This window comes from Mastomys coucha, unplaced genomic scaffold (genome assembly GCF_008632895.1).
Source record: "Mastomys coucha isolate ucsf_1 unplaced genomic scaffold, UCSF_Mcou_1 pScaffold21, whole genome shotgun sequence".
NCBI lineage: Eukaryota > Metazoa > Chordata > Mammalia > Rodentia > Muridae > Mastomys > Mastomys coucha.
Window position 1 is genome coordinate 57,840,262 of NW_022196904.1, and position 22,060 is coordinate 57,862,321.

General features: G+C 44.5%; 1 protein-coding gene across 9 annotated transcripts in view; it reads left to right on the forward strand.

Annotated features, from left to right (window-relative positions):
• Ttc23 (tetratricopeptide repeat domain 23) overlaps positions 1–22,060 on the forward strand; it is a 93,440-nt gene that overhangs the window by 15,267 nt on the left and 56,113 nt on the right. For 8 of the 9 annotated variants that reach the window (XM_031386965.1, XM_031386964.1, XM_031386967.1 and 5 more), the window contains 5 exons: positions 215–414; positions 1,441–1,564; positions 3,976–4,126; positions 4,314–4,439; positions 15,413–15,590. In XM_031386965.1, the coding sequence (XP_031242825.1) occupies positions 235–414; positions 1,441–1,564; positions 3,976–4,126; positions 4,314–4,439; positions 15,413–15,590 (759 nt within the window). In that variant the 5' untranslated portion in view covers positions 215–234. The remainder of the gene's footprint in view (positions 1–214; positions 415–1,440; positions 1,565–3,975; positions 4,127–4,313; positions 4,440–15,412; positions 15,591–22,060) is intronic. The other variant, XR_004123103.1, reaches the window with a different exon arrangement.

Below are 22,060 nucleotides of genomic sequence, written 5' to 3' on the forward strand. Positions count from 1 at the left end.
CTTGCTTTAGCTAGCATTGGAAATAAGCCTGAAGCTTTCAAAAGAACTTAGCACCCTTTTTGATAAAATGTTTTTAATCTTAAAGAAGTCATAGGCATAATGTTGGCCTTGTCCTAGACATTAAACTTAGACTTCTAGAGAAAAAAAATATGAATTTTTAAAAATGACTCTGAAAATGGTCCTCTCATACCTTTGTTTGTCGTTTGACAATTAGAGGACAATGTGTATGAGACTATGCAGGAGTCCCAGGAGACCCACATGTCCAGCCATCTAGATGAAGTCATTGCTGCTGTCAGCGTCACTTCTAAAAACAGGATCCCGAATAAGCTGCTTCAGACAGCACTGTTCCAGCCTCCTCGAGAGAAACTCCACCTGTGTGAAGAGAGAGCAAAGTCCTACTCAAGCAGCCGAGAGGTAAGGAGCCTGGGGTGGCTCGCCTGCTCTCTTGAGAACTGAGCTATCATCCCAAGCAAGAGAAGCAGGGGAGATGAGGCTACATTTCCAACCTCAGGTGCAAGAGTCCTTAAGAACCTGCTTGCCTTCTGTCACGAGTGTACGCCTTCCTACTGTAGACACAGTTGCTGACATGCCAACACCAAATGTTTATTGAGTATGATAGTCTTCATTGTCAACATGACTGGATTCAGGATCACTAAGAGATGGGGGTCGGGGTGGGGTGGGGGTGGGGCCAATACCTGAATGTGTCTGTGAAGCATTTCCAGAGAGGAATAACGGAAGGTTAAGAGACCGTGCTGACTGCACCCATAGTACACCCCCATGTGCTTAGGCCACGCTGAAATCCGAGAGGAGAAAGGAGGAACCTTGTTGAAGGCCAGAATTTCCCTTTGCTTCCTGACTGCCGTGCTGGAGCCGCCCCGATCCACCCCTCTCCTCGTCATGATGGACTGAGCCCTCAAGAAGCCTGAGCTCAAGCAAATGGCTCCTTTAGGTTGTTTCTCTCTGGTATTTTGGTCACAGTAACAAAAAGTCAGAGTATGTTGAGTGTCAGCGCATGCCAGACCTGCAGTGGATAACAGTGCATACACGACGTTCCTCACAGTCTCGAGGAGTTTCGAGCTGAGAGTTAGCTTTTCCATCCACTTGCTGCAGCTGGTCCTGCGGGAGCTGTTCACTGCAGGCTAGCCGGAGAACCTGAGAGGTGGTCAGTATCTGTTCTACCTGCCTAATTTTCCTTCACCCCACAATATTTTCCACCATTAAAGTGTATGTACTTCTTAAATGACTTGTTGTTTACTGTTTACAGTCACATGAACACCCTGTCACCCCAGCAGACCATTGTTCGAGTCTCTGCTACTTCCAGAGTGCTCGGCACATAGGAAGCACTCAGTAAATACTTACTGGGTGATAGATGTACGGGGAGGGCGTGTCTCTTGAGTTCCAAGCCATCTACCTGGTAAACTTGTTTTCTCTTTCTGACAGTACAAACAGGCCATCCAGGAGCTTGTGCGCTGTGTGGCACTAACGAGAATTTGCTATGGCGACTCGCACTGGAAACTAGCAGAGGCGTACATTAATCTGGCTCAGGGTTACCTCCAGCTGAAAGGTGAGCTTCCCGGGCACCAGCTGATGGGCTTCTGTTCTCCCTGCCCCCAAGCTTATTCACACCAAAAGGATCAGGTTTTTGTGGCTCTTACGCGATTGCCTTCAGGAAGAATCATGAAGGTATATACATATAGGTGACAACAAGAAGAAAGGAAGATTGTGATGTGCATTTTTTTTTGTGTGTGGTATTATTGGAGTCCTTAGAGGATAATTGGTTGGATCAAAAGATGGCAGGAAAGAAGCCAAGACATGGAATGGAGGCTTAGAGTGGGAGTGGACCCCATAGTTTTCTTGAGAGGGGAGTTGTATGGGAAAGACCCACTCTTTGAGTGTAAGTAGCCAAAAATGAAAGGGAGAGAGGAGAGAGAGAGAGAGAGAGAGAGAGAGAGAGAGAGAGAGGGGGAGGGGGAATGATTTTCACTTTTGAGTATAAGTGAGCCCAAAACTGAAAGGCTAACTCAAGCTGGCATTCACTTATACAACTTTAAAGTCCAAGGTGAAATTTGCTTAAAAAGAATATCCCACCCACCCAGAGAATCCCAGGATTTGGAGGCACCACATTTAGACCACATTGGAGTATGTGCCAAAGTAAAGGCTTTTGGTTCTCCCTGTACTGGGAAAGGAGCTGGTGTTGGCCAGCTTAGGATGTGCAGGGGTTGAGCATCCTAGAAGGAAAATAGAAGGTGGGGATGGATGCAGGAAGGTTAAAAAAAAAAAAACCCAAAAGCCGACACTCAGGATGCTATATGTTCTACACGCTGACTAGGCTGACTCGCAGGAGCTATGTCACAGCACACTCTACACTCAGATTATCAACTGAAGAGCATGCTAGGATGTTGGCAACATGAAGCCCCCCTCCCCCAGGGTCCAGCCTTATGACCAGAAAGCACCATAAGACCAGACTATTCTTACCTGTTAGTCAAAGGCCATCAGATGGGGGGGCAGGGCAGAGGGGGTATTAGGGCTATCTCATCTGCACCTCCTCTGAGTTTTCTAGATTCAGAGAGAGTGAATTTGAGTCAAAACAGCTGGCAGCAAATCGCATTGCTAGTAAGTAGCTGATCTGAGGCTGAGTACCAGGGTCCTGCCATCTGGGCTTTGAAGTCCTGGCTTCCTTCTGTACCCTCCCGTGTGGATCCCTTCTTCTTCGTGGCTCTTCCTCTCTCAGTTTCAAGTCAAAGCAGCATTCATATTGAGCAAGGTGTCACTGGGGGCCAGCCCCCATGCTAACTGCTATACAGAACCTCTTCAGACTTCTCCTCTACCTGTGAGGGAGGGTATTCTTGTCACTCCTCCTCACAGCCAAGGCAGCTGAGGCCAGTTTCTTAGTTAGTGATGGAGCAGAGGATTCCTGCTCCACAGTCTCACCTCAGAGCCCATGTTGTTGGAACTAAACCTGTGCTGTCTCCAGTAGATCAAGTTGAAGTGCTAAGGGGCGGGGCTGAACACGCAAACCTAGATGGACAAGTCACACTAATGAAGCTCTAATAGCCTGGTTAAGGCTGAGCCCTTAAAATCCTGAAGGGTTCTTACACAAAGAGCATAAGGCTTGCTTCTCTCCCTTAGAAGGTATATTGTTTCTGTTTTATAGACACAGGGATGGATTAACCTCATATTTTGACAGCTTTTGCAGAGAACTGAGATTAAGTGTAATTCAGAATGTAGGGCTGGAGATGTATGAATGTGAGTGGAACGGGGTATCTGGGTGTGTGTGTGAGAGGCGGGTACAGACTCTAGGCTCCCTAGCTGGTGTTCCTCAGTGTCACCCCTCCCACAGGGTAATCAACCCCTAGAAGAACACGGAACATATGGGGAAATCCATCCTTCGTAATAATGCTTATTACTCTGCCTCATGTTAGTCTGCTGCTGTACAGGAACAAGAGGTTACACCACAGTAGTCCATTGCCTCCTGGGGTTGGGCTTCTAGAAGTATTTATAGAGACTGTATTTGCATTATGCTAAAAGGGCTCTTTAATATCATGATTGTAAATGGGTGAGCAGAAGACTCAGCATTTTTAGCATTTCTTTTAGATTGCTATCACTCAAGCCAGGATTACAATTCCTGAATATCTTACTTCCTACCCAGAATGCTATAGTTCTTGCATTCCATTTGTGTTTTGATAATTACTGATATTTTACATCTGATACTGGGAGTATTTCAAAGCTGTTCAGCTCATTCTGCTTATTTTATTTCTAGACAGGCCATTTTGGGAAATGTTTTTCATCTTGAATATGTGATATGAAACAGTTGTCGGGTTGTTCTAGTCAGGGTGCCATTGCATACTTCCCAGATCTATGTCTGTGTGTTACTGGACAGCATATGGTAACCCTGCCAGGACCCAGCCATGGAGGCTCGAGTTCCTGCCAGCTGCGATTAAAGAGAGACTGTCACTTCTTTCCCTCTGTTCATAGGGTTGTCGCTACAAGCAAAGCATCATGCAGAAAAAGCCAAAGAAATCCTGGCCAACTCCATCGAGAATCCCTATCACAACAAAACAGATATCTTCAAGTGTTCCCTAGAGCTTTTCTACACCCTGGGGAGAGCCTTGGTCTCCCTTCAAAAGTATCCTTTTGCCTCTAATCACAAACAGAAAGCTCTGATGCTATGATTCTTAGAGTTAATTCTCAAAGCCAAACAAGGTCACTAGGTGATTCAGGGATAGAAGGAAGTATCATCTGAGGGGGAAAACGTCCAGGATACGGGGTCCCACAATCTAGAACAGGCAGGACTTTTCCTGAACCTATTTCAGATTTAAAGAAGCCTCAGAGAACTTGATAAAAGCAGAGAGACTTTCCAAGGAGATGCTGCAATGTGGGAACATTATACAGGAAGAGTGGATAGAAATCCAGTCTCGGATCAAGCTGTCGTTTGCACAGTAAGTCTCCAGTGTAGAACTTGAATGCATGGTAACTGGAGGCTGTGCCCGCTGGCTTCTCCCAAGGCCACTGTCCAATAAGGAAGAGCAACACTGTCATGTCAGAGCAGCCCCAGCCAAGACAAACGCAGTGACACTTGTCACTTGATGTAGAGTACACCCATATCCCTGCCCCCCCACCCCTCACCGCCATGGCCGCAGAGACCCTCACATCATTCCCCTGACTGACTTTCTGCCTGTCCTGCCCTCCATCCTTCTCTTCCCCACTCCTCCCCTCCCACAGCATCATTGCCATCTGTCCCAGGAAGCGTCACTGATACAGGAGAGTTTTTCTGAGTTCCACCCTGGGATGGGACTCCTAGGTTACAGGCTAGCAGCATACTGCAAAGTTCACCATTGCTGCACACAGCTGCTGTCTCTTGCAGGATGAATGGGGTCTATTTTAGTCAGGATTTCTCTTCCTGCACAACATCATGACCAAGAAGCAAGTTGGGGAGGAAAGGGTCTATTTAGCTTACTTCCACATGGCTGTTCATCACCAAAGGAAGTCAGGACTGGAACTCAAGCAGGTCAGGAAGCAAGAGCTGATGCAGAAGCCATGGAGGGATGTTCTTTACTGGCTTGCTTCTCCTGGCTTGCTCAGCCTGCTCTCTTATAGAACCCAAGACTTCCAGCCCAGGGATGGCACCACCCACAAGGGGCCCTACCCCCTTGATCACTAATTGAGAAAATGCCCCACAGCTGGATCTCATGGAGGCACTTCCCCAACTGAAGCTCCCTTCTCTGTGATAACTCCAGCCTGTGTCAAGCTGACACACAAAACCAGCCAGTACAGGGTCCTATCTTGTTACAGCCCTAACAATGTTTGGTACTGTAACTCTTTCTAATTAGCTGCCCTGAAGTAGGTACCCAGTTATTTTTAAATTCCATTTACTTATTGAATTAATTGAGTACCTCTGTATACTTGTGAGCCATTTGGGATTCTCCTTCTACAAATAGGGTGTAAAGTTCTATCTTATTCTTCTTTTGGACTTCTCTGTGCTTTTCCTACTAATAATTGAGAGTTTCTTATATGTGCTGCGTGTGAATTATGTTGCTTATATTTTCTTTTATCTATTGCCCTTTATTTTGTCTGTGGTAGTCTTCATAACCTAGGAATTCTTCATTTTACCAGAGTTATAATCATTCATTTTTTCCCTTTTGATTTATGCCTTGGGATTTTGTTTACCACCCAAATATCAGAGTCTCCATAATTTTCCTCTACCTCATATGTTTTAAGATTTAAAAAAAAAAAAAAATAGTGTATATATGTGTGGGTTTGTGCACATGAGTGCAGTACTCAGAGAGGCCAGAAGGGGCGTCAGTCCTTGGCGCTGGAGTTGAGGTGGTTGTGATCCACCTGATGTGGGGTCCGCTGCAGGAGCAGCATCTGCTGTTGACCAGCGGAGCATCTTCCACCTCTGCCTCAAGTGTTAACCATGGCCTCATTACTGACTGTATTCTTAGTGTTTCATATCTTAGCTTAGAAGTGCCACTTTGGTCCAGAGCCAATACAAACGAGGAGTTTTCATCTGCTGATGTATGTATCTTTTTCTGAGCCATTCCAGTATTGACTGTTATTCCAGCTGTGCATCCTGGGTGGAAGCACATCTGCTGAAGTGCCTGTGAGACTGATGTGTCTTCTTTTGTGAGCCGCCCCACTCTCAGCCTTTATGAATGTTCCCAATGGCACAGAAGAAATCATGTTCTTTATTTTGTGTGTTTAATGACCTAATGAGTCTGTATTATATTGAAATTATTAATTTTCAAATGTACATCTTAATTTTCTCTTTTATTTTCTTTTTTGTTCTTTTTTTTTTTTTTTTTTTTTTTTTTTTTTTTTTTTTTTTTTTTTTTTTTAGACAAGGTTTCTCTGTGTAGCATTGGCTATCCTGGAACTCACTTTGTAAACCAGGCTGGCCTTGAACTCAGAGAGCCACCTACCTCTGCCTCCTGAGTGGTGGGATTAAAAGGGTGCATCACCATGTCAGACACATCTCTAAATTTTTGTCAAGTTGCTATATTAGTGTTTAGATGAATGTATTTAGACCCCCAAGTACAATCAGTGTTCTATCTACATGTAATTTTCCCATCTTAACATATATTCTGAGGTTGTTTTGCTGGAGGGGGAGGGGGTTGGCGGAGGGCCCGAAGCAGCATTTCTCCATACTCTTCCATTCTTGTAATTATGGCATGTCTCTTTTTGGTCTCTGTCCAAGTTTTGTTTGTGTTGCTGTGATGACATTTACCCTGACCAATAGCAACTGGGAGTGGGTGGGCCTTAAAATCCATCACATGGACCATTAGTGTGGAAGTCAAAGCAGAAATTCAAAATGTCACATCGACAGTCAAGAGCTGAGAGACAGGGGTGTGCCAGACGCCCAAACACACTGACACGTGCAGTTTCATTAGTCATCAGGGAAGTGGGAGCTAAAGTAGTAAGGTCCCACTAAAGGGCCTAAACCTTTCAAAAGACCAGTGGTGCCAAGCGTTGGCAAGGATGTGGCATATAGAGATACCTTCTTCTTCATAGCTGCTTGGGTGTATTTGATAGGTCTCTTTAGAAAACCATTTGGCATCATCTCCTAAGTATGAACATCTTCACGCTCTTTGACCCAACAGTATCATCGTAATATACACCCAGCAGGAATCTCTGTGTGTTTGTCTACCAGAACTCACATCCGAGTGTGCTCCCAGCCCCCTTATTCAATAAGCCAAGCTAAGACCAGCCCAAATCTCTTCAGAGGGAGGCTGAAAATCTGTGATCTGTTCATATAAAAGGGCGACTGTGAAGCTGCTTATTACATAACATCATGTCTGACCGTCACAAACACAGAATTCAGTTGAAGAAACCAGACCCCAAATATTCAAACTGCCTGGTTCTAATGATAGAACTGAAGGGGAAAGGGCCGTATTTTGGTAACCGGGAGGGCTAACCCACACAGAATCTTTTCCTGCTCAGAATAAGATGCTTTTCTATCCCATTGCGCAGGAGGCATACAGATCTGCTTGCATCTGTTGACACCTGACCGATGTGTCAGTTCTTAGTGTTGAGCTCTGTTGCTACAAAACACTCACATAGCCTGTGCCAGATTCTGGCACCACCTTCAGAGTGCTTGCCAAATCGCAATACCAAGCCTTGACAGCAGGGGGCGAACTTTGTCCACATCTGTGTCAGATAACCAGCAGGAATTTAAAGTTCCAGTTAACCTCTCTGGAGATACTTTTGGGCACAGTAGAGTTATTTCCAGTGTTGCCACGTTCTGCCATTCTGATGATTCTCCCTGACATTTTATATAGAACTCACAGGTTTAGGATGCATGGTTTTCATTTTATCTCTTTGCTTTCTGTTTTCGTAGAAATAGGAGTATTTTATTCAAACTGTCTTGCTTTACAAAAAAAAAAAAAGGCCTTGGTTTTGGATATGTCTGTAGTTACACTTGAACTGTGTGGCATTTTCTTTCCTTCATGAGTCTTTGGGGATGGAAGGCCAGGCGAAGGTCTCAGGCAGCCTTTGAATTTCTGCCCCTTTTAAAAGGACATCTTTTAGTGTGTCCTCTCCTGCTTCTCCTTTTATGGTGCCCACCAGGCTGGCCTGACACACATAGCAAGGGCTGCAAAGTGACTCATGCTCAGGCTTCCACCACCGCAGGAGGCCTGGAGATTCTCCCCCCCACCCCACCCCCGCCCCCATGTCCCATCCCCTGCTCTGCCACAGTACCACTGAATTCAGTAACAACTTACTATCTTCGCTGAGTGTCAAAGTGTTCCTGCGTTGTCTCTGTTAAATTGTCACCAGCAAAGACAGGAAAACTCTCCCCCACTCCTCATCCTTGTGTTCTGTCCTGGGAACTTGCACAAAGACCCAGAGGTGGCTAGTTGTTTTTACATATACAGTTGCATGCTCGTGCATGCGTGCATGCACGCACGCATGCACGATAACAAGGTTCCATTGCTGGTGGTGATAAACTGATGGTCTGTTGCTGCTCCACAGCATATGATCTGTCCCCAGCTTTCTCTGTGACCATGTGACATTATGTTTGGAGTCTTCCCCAGCTTGCCCCATGAGCACCTGGCCTCACCCAGCTGTGCTGCACTAGCCCAGGAATGAGCAAACACTTTTTTGCCTCGAGCATGAGGAGGACCGCCTGCCAAGTGTTTCCAAGCATCGTGGCATGGTGTGATGGACACTGTGGGCTGTGAGTCAGCTCCCTCGGTTCAAGTCGGGGTTCATTCGGACCACCCCACAGGGAGAGTGTGGGCAATCCCCTGCTTCCTGCGAGGTCACTCTCCTCTCTCCCTAGCATACAAAGGATAGGAGCTCAGGACAGCTCTGAGGACTCAATGAGCACCAGGTTAAAGCTGCTGGGGAATGGGAAGGGGAGGGAAGGGGAGGGCAATAAACGCCACATTAGCTGCCCATCACTGATCACTGTCTGTGGCAGCAGGCTCCTGAATTATTTATTCATCCTCAGTCCTTACTGCAAGGTATATTCTCTTACATTCCCATTGGCAAATAAAGGAGCTAAGGCTGAAAAACACCAAGGGGAAGTAAGTAGCCAGACAGAGCCTGCACCAAAGCTTGCACATTCATTCATTCATTCATTCATTCATTCATTCATTCATTCATTCATTCATTCATCCTCTCTCCCTCCCCTCCCTCCTTTCCCCTTATTTCTTTCTCTTTTCTTTTACTTCCCTTCCTCTTCCTCCTCCTCCTTTCTCCTCCATCATCATCTTCTTTTCTCCTTCTCCTCCTCCTCTTCCTCCTCCTCCTCCTGGCTGAAATTCTGGAAACCACTAGGTAGACCAGGCTGACTGGGAACTCACAGAGATCCTCCTGCCTCTTCCACCTCCTGAGTTACATGTGTACACCACCACTCCCAGTCTAAAGCCTGCTCTTTCAAATCAGTGCCCAGGCTGCTGAGCACAGTGTGGAGAAGAATTCACTAATGTCACAGCTTCGCCATGTGTGGAGAGAGACACTGATATACGTCTTTTCAAATGCTGACTCTTGGAAACCCCACCTGTCCTCTTTGGAGGTTCGGTTCTCATCGGAGTGTTATCCTCAGCTGTGTTCCCGCACAGTCCTTCCCATTTACCGATGGACAGGCAGCATTCTCACCAAAGTTGTAAACCCGCCAAGCATACTGTCACATTCTGCTGTTCAGAATTCTCTGTCTTCTCATCTGTTTTGTGTTTCCTCAAGCTACCAAATGCACCACAGGCACACTAGATGGTAAATCTCCAAACATTGCCCACGGCAGAAAGGAAGGGATAGGAGCAAATGCTGCTGCCCAACAGGCTGCTGGGGAGGAAACAGAGGCTGAAGATGCTTAAGTGAGTCGGACATGGAGGAAAGAGTATAATTTAGTTGGTCCTTGATATAATACACTTCGGGTTCCTTTTCCATTAACTATGTTGTGACTCTAGAGGGAATGTGTCTTCTGTTTTGCCTTTTTCAGAAGGCTCTGTGTCTTATACCAGTGTGGTAGCCCATTACTGCCGCTGTTAAGTGGCAAGACCCTGTGTAACAGCAGACACCTTCAGCATCGGAGGGTGACAGTAAATGCTTCCTTCTATGATACACTGTCCAACAGTGTTGTCCTTGTTTCTTTAATAAAGTCTTTAAAGTACATGAAACTGTAGCTAATGTTATCCAAATTCTCATGTGCTTGTGACCAAGCTTACAAAATAGAAAAATTCTTACAAATGGAAACCTGTTAGCATTTCCTCTGTCCTGTTTTCTTCCCCATGTAATAGGCAATTACCATAGTAAGCTGAGCATTTTTTCATATGTCTATAGCCATATATATCCTTTTCTATTTTAAACTCTGTGTTTAAATTTCATTCTGTAGCTAGCTCCCCGCCCCCGCAGCATTCCCCGTACATTTTTGAGATGTCTCCCCTTCGGTTGTTCCAATCTCTTCATTTTGGGTGATTTTCCTTCAATTTTTGCCTGGTTTAGACCTATGCTTGTGAGAGTGGACACGTGACTTGTTCCCAGCTTCTCTACTGTGAACACTACTTACATGATCATCGTCGTGTGTTCGGGCACACATGCCTGGGAGGACAGTTCCCTTGGTGCCAAGCATCCACACCCTCAGCCTTAGCGAGTTTCCCGGACACTTTCCACCTGCTTCTGTCCCCATTGGCAGGTTATGAGTTCATCTTCCTGCACTCCTCTGCCAACATTTGATGTTGTCTGGCTGCTTATCCTTGCTGTTCATGTGAGTGCACAGTCATCTCATAGTTTCTGTGATTATCTTTCATGTTTCTTAAACATTTAGAATTTCTATTTTCTGAATTGTCCATTCACCATTTTTTTTTTTTTTTTGAGACAGAGTTTTGCTCTGTTGCCTTAGCTGACCTGAAAATTGCTATGAAGGCCAGGCTGAACTCATGGAGATCCACTTGTCTCTGCCTCCCAGGTGTTGGACTTAAGGGTGTGTGCCATCATGCCTGGCTTGGTCACCTCCTTCTATGGAGCTGTCTGCATTCAGTAATTCTGCAGACATTCTCCATGTCTCCGGCACTCTCCTTTACTGGTTCCTGGCATTATACACTCTGCAGTTTACCCTTTCCCACCAACTGTATGCTGTCCTTGGGCCCAGCAGCTGTACTTGGCATTGTTTTACTATTACTTGTGTGAGGAGCGGCTGGGAGTCAAACCGAGGGCCTCTGGAGTGCTGGACAAGCGATAACCACTGAGCTGCACCCCCCAGTGCTAGGAGTTTTAGTTTTTACTGTGACCAGTTCACCTGCCTTTTCTGTTCTAACTTGTAGCTCATAGAAGTGCTTCCCTCCCTGAAGGTTCAAAGTCACTACTGTTCCTTATGTTTTCTCTCGAACATATCAAAATCGTGGTCCACAAATGTCGACTTATAATTTATGTGGAGTGGAGCTTTTGTATACGTGGCTTGAGGGCTCTTGTTTCACATAATTTAAAATTATGTTGACCCATAATTTCTTTCTTTTGATGACGAGCACATATTATTCTTACAATAATGTTCTGATCTTTTAGTTCAGTTAGATTTGTAAGACTCTCCTGGCTCATTCACATGCTGTTTTCAATCACTTTGAACTGATCTTTCCCATCTTGCTGATTCTCTCTTGTTTGTGATGAGAAGAGATCTGGAGCTGAGCCCATTTCTTCACAAAGACAACCTGAGGCTGTTGCCTTTGGCATGTGGGTAGCAGGGAGAGAGAGCAAAGGATCCAGTTGTGTGTGTGTGTGTGTGTGTGTGTGTGTGTGTGTGCAGGATTCAGGGGAGTAGCCCATGCTCCCCACAACCTGACTGGACAGGTTCAGATGAGGAAGTCTCAGAAGTCCATTCTTGCTCACGCTCTGTACATGTGGGTACTCCAGCTAAGTGTGCACATTCTGCTCCTAACACAGAGCTCATACGGATGCTCTGCCCTCAGCTGATACTCTTCCATACCATTTTCCCTAAGGGAAAGTCTCTGGATGCTGGAAAGTGTCATGGCTTTTTCTAAATTCAGGTGATGTGCTGATGGTGGGTCACTGCAATTTGACTGTGGTCGGCATCATTACAAATCTGTCTTGGGAAGGAAGAAGTGCTGGCCGGGTTAATAAGGACATACCTCGCTTCCTTTGCAAGTGTTTGCTCAGATGTACTCCCCTGGACGCCTGCAGGTCTCGGCTCTGCTCCTCTGATTTTCACAGTAATCTCAGAAGCGGAGGATGCACACTTTCCTTCCTTGCCAGACTCAGTGGTTTCTGACTGTAAGAAAGGAAAATGGCCATGAATTCTTTCTCCTTTGTTCAGGTATCAATGACCTTTCCTGAATTCTTTAGGCAAATTGCATAGAAATGAATCTAGAAAGCGTGTATGTTTTTCTAGATTTTAAATGAGAAATCAAACAAATTTAGCCTGTAAAGATGTAAATATTTTAGGCTTTATGGGTTACAGGATCACTATGACAGCTATTCAGATTTACCATTGTTATCCCAAAGCTGTTATCCCAATAATTTTCTTTACAAGTGAGCAGATTTGATCCTCCCTCTGCAGTTTGCTGGCCCTCATTTTTCCATTGCCAAGGATCTCTGTGGGGTTTCTCTGCAAAAGTAAGGAAAGGTATGGAAAGATAATGATTACATATATATTTCCAGCTTGTCAGGAGTGCAAAGGTCAAGCTATATTGGGTTGCCTGTTAATCTTTCTACTCCCCAAATCAGAGTTGCCCCGAGCTCTTCCTTGCTTGATCCAACCATGTTTCTATCATTGACCCCTTTCTGTGTTTGGTCCTTTTACCAATTATAGACAGTATCCAAGCTCACAAGTTATTCAGTCCAGATTTTTTTTGGTTTTTCGAGACAGGGTTTCTCTGAGTATCCCTGGCTGTCCTGGAACTCACTCTGTAGACCAGGCTGGCCTCGAACTCAGAAATCCACTTGCCTCTGCCTCCCAAGTGCTGGGATTAAAGGCGTGCACCACTATCTCCCGCCCTGCTCAGTCCAGATTTTTAAATATTACTATCTAGTGTATGTTTACATGTACACACGCACACACACACACACACACACACACACACACACACACACACTCTCACACATGCACACACATACCAGTGCCCTCCTAGGCCAAAAGAGGCTGTCAGATCTCCCAGAACTGAACTGAACTGTGAATCACCCAATGTGGGTGGGTGCTGGAAACTGATCCTCTGAGAGAGCAGCAAATGACCTTAACCAGTGAGCCATCGCTCCCTAAACCCCACCCCCTTATCTTACCATTGAGACAACAGATCTGAAGAATGTCTTTCTTCCTATCGGTTAACCTTTGTAGAACACACATAGAAGTGAACACTGCCCAGTGGCTGAAAGAAGAAGGCCTGCTTGTGGTGTCTGTGGACCTGTGGCCATGGCAGCTGGAGCAGCTTCTGTCTTAAAGAAGCTGGGTGGTGTGGGAGGATGGCTGTTCTTCATTAAGAATTTCGGACCTAAGATTATCCTGCCAGAGGAACATATTTAATAGTCTTCATACTTTGAAGACTGATATTGTAAATGTCAATTATTCTGCTTCCTATGACATCTATAGCAATTTTTTAAATATGAGAAGTTATTTTCCTAAGAAGCTAAGACTTTTTATTTCTAATGTTATGCTAGCATTATATATATGTATACATATGTATATTATATATATGTATGTGTATATGTATGCATATACACACATCATATAGAAGAAACTATGGGAAACTTAGAAAATCATAAACAAGAATAGTAAGCCACTCACAATTCAATTGCTCAGGGATCGCTAACACGTTGGTGGCGTCTCTTGTGACATCTCTCTCTGTGCCTTTGTGCCCATGTAGATTAGCTATAAAGACTTCACATGCAGGAGTTGATGGACAAAATAGCTTTAAAACCTACTAAAGAACATAAACTGTGTGTATGTTTCACTAAAGACCATAAATTGCGTGTGTGTCTGGGTTATTGATAAAGTTCAGCATTAACTTGAGTGGCTCTTTGGCATTGTACAGTATAAATACTCTCTCTGTGCTCTCTGTGGACAGTTCCCTGATGCTGAGCTTGAAGTGCACCACCACCACCACCACCACCACCACCACCCTCACCACCACCACCACCACCACCGTCACCATCATCATCATAGCAATACTAAGGCAAACATTCTTGTGTGTTTCTCGCTGTCAGGCATGAGTATCTCCTCAAGATAAATTTCTATGATAACAGCAGGATTAGTATTTATGTCCATCCATTTTGTGCATACTCTTGTTAGTGTGGAGCTTTTATTCAATTATAATCTCCCCAAAGTTAATAAGAATATTCCACATCATCATCAATACTGGATAGATCACTCTTTCTCTCTCTCTCTCTCTCTCTCTCTCTCTCTCTCTCTCTCTCTCTCTCTCTCTTTCTCTCTCTCTCTCTCTCCCTTTCTCCCTGCTTTGCTCCCCCCTTCCCCCGTGTGTGTGGAGGAGGAGAATTTGGGACACTGCTGTATTACCCTCCCGTGACACAAGGTCCCCAGTAATCTTGTGTCTCTGCATCTTAGCTCTTGGCCCCAGGTGCACACAGCAGTATCTGCTTTTTACTTGGCTGCTGGAATCCAAGCTCAGGGCTCAAGTCTTCACGCTTGCACAGCAAGTGTCCTTCCCACTGAGCCATCTCTCCACCCAGACTGGACAATTTTTTTTCTGGGATCTTGAGACAAGGTCTCTACAGAGCCCTGGCTGTCCTGAAACTCACCATGTAAACCAGGTTGACTTTGAACTCGCAGAGACCCTCTTGCCTCTGTTTCCCTAGCACTGGGATTAAAGGTGTGCACCACCATGGCTGGCACCATATTGGACAATTTCTAAACAGATGAGTCATCAAAATCCCAGCATCCTTTATGATCGTCATCACTAAAGCAATATACTTTGTTAAACTAAAACACTTGCATAGCTCTTACTATATGCCAAGAGACGTACTAGGTATGTTCGTGAATATGAATTAATTTATTATTTATAATGACCCAGCGAAGCAGGTACTGTTATTACTCTTAATTTATAGGTCATTAATCTGTTTAGAGGTGACTGAAAAATTGAAAGTCATGAATCTGATCAATGCAAAGCCAGTATTTAAGCTTGTGCTGGTTGCTCCAGAATCTGTCCTCCTGACCATCATGGCCTGCTTCCTTTTGGAGGAAAAGCTTAGTTTGCAAGGAAACAAGCCTGAGCACCAGGGTTGGAGAGACTAGATTTTCAATTTTAACTCATTTAAAAATAAAAATGTTGCAAAGCTGTGTTCTATAGGGGACAGTTAACATTGTCAGCTCTTGAAAAACCAAAACAAACAAACCAAAACAAAACATTGCCAGCTTTAAGTAAAGATTACTGTCAATCATATGAGTGAACCTCAGTCAATCGGTTAACTGATTTTGGTTTTTTGCCTTTTTTTTTTTTTAATCTAGGTTGTATCAAGGTCAGAAAAGATCAAAGGAAGCTTTCCCGTATTATCAAAAGGCTTTGGAATATACTGAGATCACCAAAGATGAAAAAAGTTTTGAGTGTGTACAAGTACTAAGGGAACTAGCAGGTGTGGAGCAAGCCCTGGGTCTCTACGCCGCCGCCATCAGTCATTTCTCACGGGTAAGGGGCAGTGGACTGGCCACTAAAGCTGCGCTCGACCCAATGCTCTTTATAAGCACTGAGAGCTGTAGCAGCTCTGAACATGCCTGGCCGTCATTTGCCAAGGATAAACGCTTGGTCAGCGCAGATGTTTAGCAGAGATCTTATTAGAAACCCAGGTGGTGTGTGCTGGACCCCAGTCCCTGCTGCTAACTGCAAGCAGCTCGTAGCTATGGGTTGCTCACATTGCATCATACCTCAGGTTCCCTTTCCCGGTGATGTCTCTTTATCTTTATTAGTTTATTTAGAACTTATGCTTCTAAATTGATTAGTACTTTTTAAAAAATATGTACTTTTACTTTTTTAACTATGTGCACGTATGTCTGTGAGTATGCACGCTCAAATGTGTGGGTGCCATCAGAAGCCAGAGGTGTCAGGTCCCCTGGAGTTGGAGTTACAAGCAGTTTGCAAGCCACCTGACATGGGCTCTAGGACCAAACTTAGGTCTTCTGCAAGAGGCAATGGCTAAGTCATCTCCCCAGCCCCCAGCCCCCGCTAGGCCTTTTATTTACTTCACACTCTAAATTCTTTGCTGAAGACCTTTAAAGGTGTTCTCTCAGTTGTTATTCTACTTTGTTATTAGAGAGTCCCCTGCACATGTGTCCTTCAGAGTTCTCCAAAGAAAGTAGAACATGCACAATTGCCACAAATAGAATGTGGAACAAAGGAGGGAGGGGGAGGGAGAAAGGGAAGAGGAGGGGAAAGAGGGAGAGATAGAGTGGGGGGGGAAGAGGGAGGGAAAGAAAGAGGAAACTTTTTTAAGGAACTGGTTTGGGCACTAGTAAGCCTGAAATCCCCAGGATAATCTAGAAAGGCTGGAAATGTGGACAGGATTTCTCTGCCACTTTCTTCTGGGAAATTACAGTGTGTTTGCTCTTCAGGTCAACTGATTGGCTGAGGTTCATTCATATGATTGACAGTAATCTCCTTTACTTAAAGCTGACAATGTTCACTGTACCTATAAATACAGTCTTGAAGCATCTTGTTGGTGTTTGACTAAGCATTTGGGCACCTGTGCCATATTGATGCTGCCTGGAACTGATCACCACACGGAGCCGGATGGCTTTGTATAACACCATCCACTCAAAGCACCTTCTGACTTTTTCCTGAAATTTAAAAGATGTACTTAACCTGTTCTGTTACTTCACATGAGACAATAATGACATGGTACTAAGAATACATCACAGCTGTGTCTCTTAAACTTTGTCTGACAATTTATACTCCCACACACAGTGTGTTGGAGTACCTCAATCTTTCCCTCTATCGAGATCATCTCTCTTAATCATTAATACCACCGTGTAATGTATTGTTTCCAGCTTAGAGATAAGGAAGACAAGAATTAGAAAGGTTGAGTGATATGCCTAGAAATACCCCAAAAGGCATCACTCAGATTCAAAACCCAATACTGAAGCAAACTGGGGAGGTTGTGCCAAGCATGGAAGAAGGGAGGAAACCGCTCAGGAGGCTGCTGAAATAGCAAAAGCAGAACACGATGTTCTGAAGTAGGCTGAAGATGAGGGGATGAAGCAAAGGGCATGATTTGAGGCAGGTTTGGGGGGCAGCGTAGATAGGACATAGTAACCAGTATGGTGAGACACCGGAGAATCAAAGCGCAGACCACTGGGGGGATGTCTGTACTGTTTCCAGTGGAAGGGCATGGTGAGCAAGTGATATAGAGAGGTAGGCTTCAAGTTGGATAATGAGTCTGTGATGACTGTGAAGCAGAAAATGTGAGTGACAGCCCCGTCATTAGAGATTGAGGACTGGAGCCAAGGGATACATCCACCTGGACATGGTGATTGTCTTTCTCAGTGCCAATTTGTAAGGTAATGGGGGGTGAGGAAGACTAGCCCATAAAACCTTCGTAAAAAGGAAGAAATACTGGCCACTCAAGTATGATGTCATGCCCAGGGATGCAGAGATGCACAAAACAGTAGATGGGTGTCATTCCGATAAGACATTAAAAGTCCCGGTAAGGAGGAGCCTCCTCCTGACAGCAGCTGGAGGTTTTCAAGCAGGGAGAAGGACATCAGATTATTAGTCTAAAAGGATCGTTCTGTGGGATGGTGGGTGGATTAGAGGACAGGAATGGCTCACTGGGTCCCGCAGCAGTCTAGGTATGGAGGAAAGATGGCCTGGATTCAGGAGGCATGTGAAAATGGATAGATGTGGACAGACTTGAGAGGTGGGAGCAGTAGGAAAGTATGACCGGGTGAGTGGCAGATGTCTGCAGGTGAGCAAGAGATGGAGTTGAGTTTTACCAGCTATCTGGCTTAGTTCACTGAGTGGTGCACGGCATCGTTCTTTGACTGTAGGAAATCTGGAAGGTATGTGATGTGTGTGTGTATGTGTGTGTTAGTATCAGTAATTCTGGATATTCTTTTTTCTTTTTATTAGATAATTTCTTTATTTACATTTCAAATCTTATCCCCTTTCCTGGTTTCCCCTCCGAAAAATCCTATCCCCTCCCACCTCCCCCTGCTCACCCACTCCACCCACTCCTGTTTCCTGGCCCTGTCATTCCCCTACACTGGAGCATAGAATCTTCACAGGACCAAGGGCCTCTCCTCCCATTGATGACCAACTATGCCATCCTCTGCTACATATGTAGCTGGAGCTATGTGTACTCTCTGGTTGGTGGTTTAGTCCCTGGGAGCTCTGGGGGTACTAGTTAGTTCATATTGTTGTTCCTCCTATGGGGCTGCAAACCCCTTCAGCTCCTTGGGTCCTTTCTCTAGCTCCTTCATTGGAGACCCTGTGCTCAGTCCAATGGATGGCTGTGAGCCTCCACTTCTGTATTAGTTGGGCACTGGCAAGGCCTCTCAGGAGACAGCTGTATCAGGCTCCTGTCAGCCAGCACTTGCTGGCATCTACAATGGTGTCTGGATTTGATGATTGAATATGGAAAGGATCCCCAGGTGGGGCAGTCTCTGGATTGTCCTTCCTTCAGTCTCTGCTCCACACTTTGTCTCTGCAACTCCTTCCATGGGTGTTTTGTTCCCCCTTCTAAGAAGGACCAAAGTGTCCACACTTTGGTCTTCCTTCATCTTGAGTTTCTTTTGGTTTGTGGATTATATCTTGGGTATTCCGAGCTTCTGGGCTAATATCCACTTATCAGTGAGTGCATACCATGTATGTTCTTTTTTGATTGGGTTACCTCACTCAGAACCCAGATGTCCCTCAACAGAGGAATGGATACAGAAAATGTGGTACATTTACACAATGGAGTACTACTCAGCTATTAAAAACAATGAACTTATGAAATTCTTAGAGAAATGGATGAATCTGGAGAATTCTGGATATTCTTATGTAAAAATTATTTGCTTCCATCAACTTCCATAAATAAAACTGCTGAGGGGAAGGGTATGAATATTTTATAACTCTTGATTCATATTGACATCCTGCCAAAGAGTTGTTGATTTATTTAGTCATTAGTGTGGCATTTTAGTACCAGTGATACCCCTGTACTAGCACATTAGAGCCCAGTCCACCAGCTTACACCAGGGTTCACTCCTGCTGCTTCTCGTTCTATGGCTTTGGTAGGTGTGTATCCACCAGCATAGATACATACGGTATAGTTTACCTATATAGCCAGGCGGTAGTGGCACATGCCTTTAATCCCAGCACTTGGGAGGCAGAGGCGGGCGGATTTCTGAGTTCAAGGCCAGCCTGGTCTACAGAGTGAATTCCAGGACAGCCAGGGCTATACAGAGAAACCCTGTCTCAAAAAACAAAAAACAAAAAAACAAAAACAAAAAAAAAAAAAAATAGCTTACCTACAATGACAGTCCCCGCTGCCCTTCTGATTCATCCTTCACTCCACTGATCACGACAATTTTGCCTCTTCTAGAATGCCACATAATTGGAATCATTTAGTTCGTGTTCAGACTGGCTTCACTTTGCAACACACATTTGTGTTTTCTCTCTGTGTTTTCATGGCTTAAGGACATCTTTCCTTTAACACTGACTATTTTATTTAGCCATTCACTGACCAAAGGACATCTTAGTTCATCCATCCTCCCCAATTCTGTACGGCATTTCCATAAAATCCTTCAGGTAGTTGTAAGGGCATATGTTTCCCACACTCTTGGGTACATTCTGGATCATATGGCAAAAAGTGTTTTGTAAGAAACTGCCACATTGCCTTCAGAGAGCAGCTGCATGGTTTTATGTTCCCGCCAGCCATGGTGAGAATGTATGTTCCTGTGCATCCTTTCTGAAACACAGAAAGCAGAGACATGGAGGGAAGGACTATATTTCCATGTAGTGCATTCTATTTATTACATGAGAAGCTTTATGGTAACAAAGACCAGATTTCTTTAAATGCTGTGCTACCTGTAACCATGCACACATAATTTTACATACAAATTAGCATGTGGTAGCCTAAAATAGTTCAGATGCAGATGGCTTTGATACTTTACAGTTCCTTCTGCACGTTTACAAAGTCTCCAACAACAGATATACCTATGAATCAAAATGACATTTGGAGATGTCATTGTCCTAGATGTCCACTCTCGTAGGTACTGCTGACAATATGATATGGAAAATGTTTTCATTTTTGCTATCCATTATCTTCTTTAAGAGGTTTTTCTTATGATCCTTGCTATGTTTTAATTCAGGTTTTCTTGCTGACTTTTTTTCTTTGTTTTGGTTTGGTTTTTGGTTTTTGTTTTTCCAAGACAGGGTTTCTCTGTGTAGCCCTGGCTGTCCTGGAACTCACTCTGTAGACCAGGCTGGCTTTGAATTCAGAAATCCGCCTGCCTCTGCCTCCCAAGTGCTGGGATTAAAGGTGTGTGCCACCACCACCCGGCCCCTTGCTGAGTTTTAAGAGTTTCTTCTATGTTTTGAGTATGTCTTTATCAAAAGTATTGTTGGAAAGTATTCTCCCAGATTTGCCATTTTATTCTCCTGGCACTGTCTTTATCAGGGCAGAATTTTTTTAATATTGAATTTTTCACTTTGTATGTTTTGTGTACAGAGAAGCATGGTGCATTGGTAAAGGTCAGAGGACAACTTTCTGGAGTCCCATGTCTTCTACGGTGTAGGCTCTGGAGATGAACGCTGCCTCTCAGCCAGGGCAGCAAGCATCTTTACCTACTGAGCTATCTCACCGGCCCAGAAAAATCACAATTTTAATGATATCTAGCCTATCAATTGCTCCATGTTTGGTGTTGTATCTAAAGCATTCCCACAAATGCAGTGTCACCAAAGCAGTCCTACAGTTTTGTGTTTTGCCAGATCCGTGATCTAGTGTGAGTTCATTTTTATAAACAGTGTGAGATCTGTGTCTAGATTCATGGTATTTTGCTTGAATGCTCAGTGACTCCTACAGTATATGTAGGAAAGGCCCTCTGCTGAGTCGCCTTTGGGCTTTCATCAACAATCAGTGTCCATGTGGGTCAGACTGAGCTCTGTGTTCTGTTCCACTGACCTGCCTCCACCTGAGGGGGCGCTAGGCGCCTCTTCTCACTCTGTTAGTGCTGTGTTGACTGGTCAGTCACCAGGAAATAACTCATCAATGTTTTGATTACGATGGTGCTCAGTCTCTAGGACTGGTCCTCCCCGTGGCTCTCTCAGAACTGTCTTTACGCTGTTATCGTAGGTCTATAGTTTTGTCACCTGATGATGCTTCACCTTTTTGCTAGAGTTCAGTTCAGAATTAGATTTTAAGTGAAATTGTATTAAGTATTTCAATTTGCACTGACGGTAATGCGATGTATTTCAATTTGCACTGATGGTGTGGTGTTTTAAATTCCTATGTGTCTGTCGGATGTGTGGAAACAGTCAGCCTTTTACCTTGCTATAAGGGCTTCTCAGGCCCAGGATTTTTAAAACAAAAAAATTTCTTTCAAAGTTTCAGTGTATCATCTGCAAATAAAGACAGTTTGTCTCTTCGTTCTCAGTCTATCTGCATACCTTTTATTTCATTTTCTTGTCCTATTGCGCTCTTCAGGACTCAAGGTCCACAAAGCCGTGGTGAGGGCCATCCTTGTTCCTGATCTCAGGAGGACAGCTGTGGTCACCATTGACTATGACATCAGCCATTACTAAACTTTCTCCTTCCCTACTTTATTTAGAATTTTGTTTTCTTCTTAGTTATGAATCATGGGCATTGGATTCTGTCTAATGCTTTTTCACATGGATTGATATGATGCTGTGATGTAATTTTTTTCTTCAGGATATTTGTGTAATAGAATATATAAGTTGCCTTTCTTTCTTTTTATTAGATATTTTCTTTATTTACATGTAAATTTATCCTTTCCCAGTTTCCCCTCCAAAAAACAAAGAAACAAACAAAAACAGCAAAAATAAACCCCTGTTGCCTCCCCCTCCCCATGCCTGCCACCCCACCCTCTCCCAATAATTGGCCCTGGCATTCCCCTACACTGGGGCACAGAACCTTCACAGGGCCGAGGTCCTCTCCTCCTACT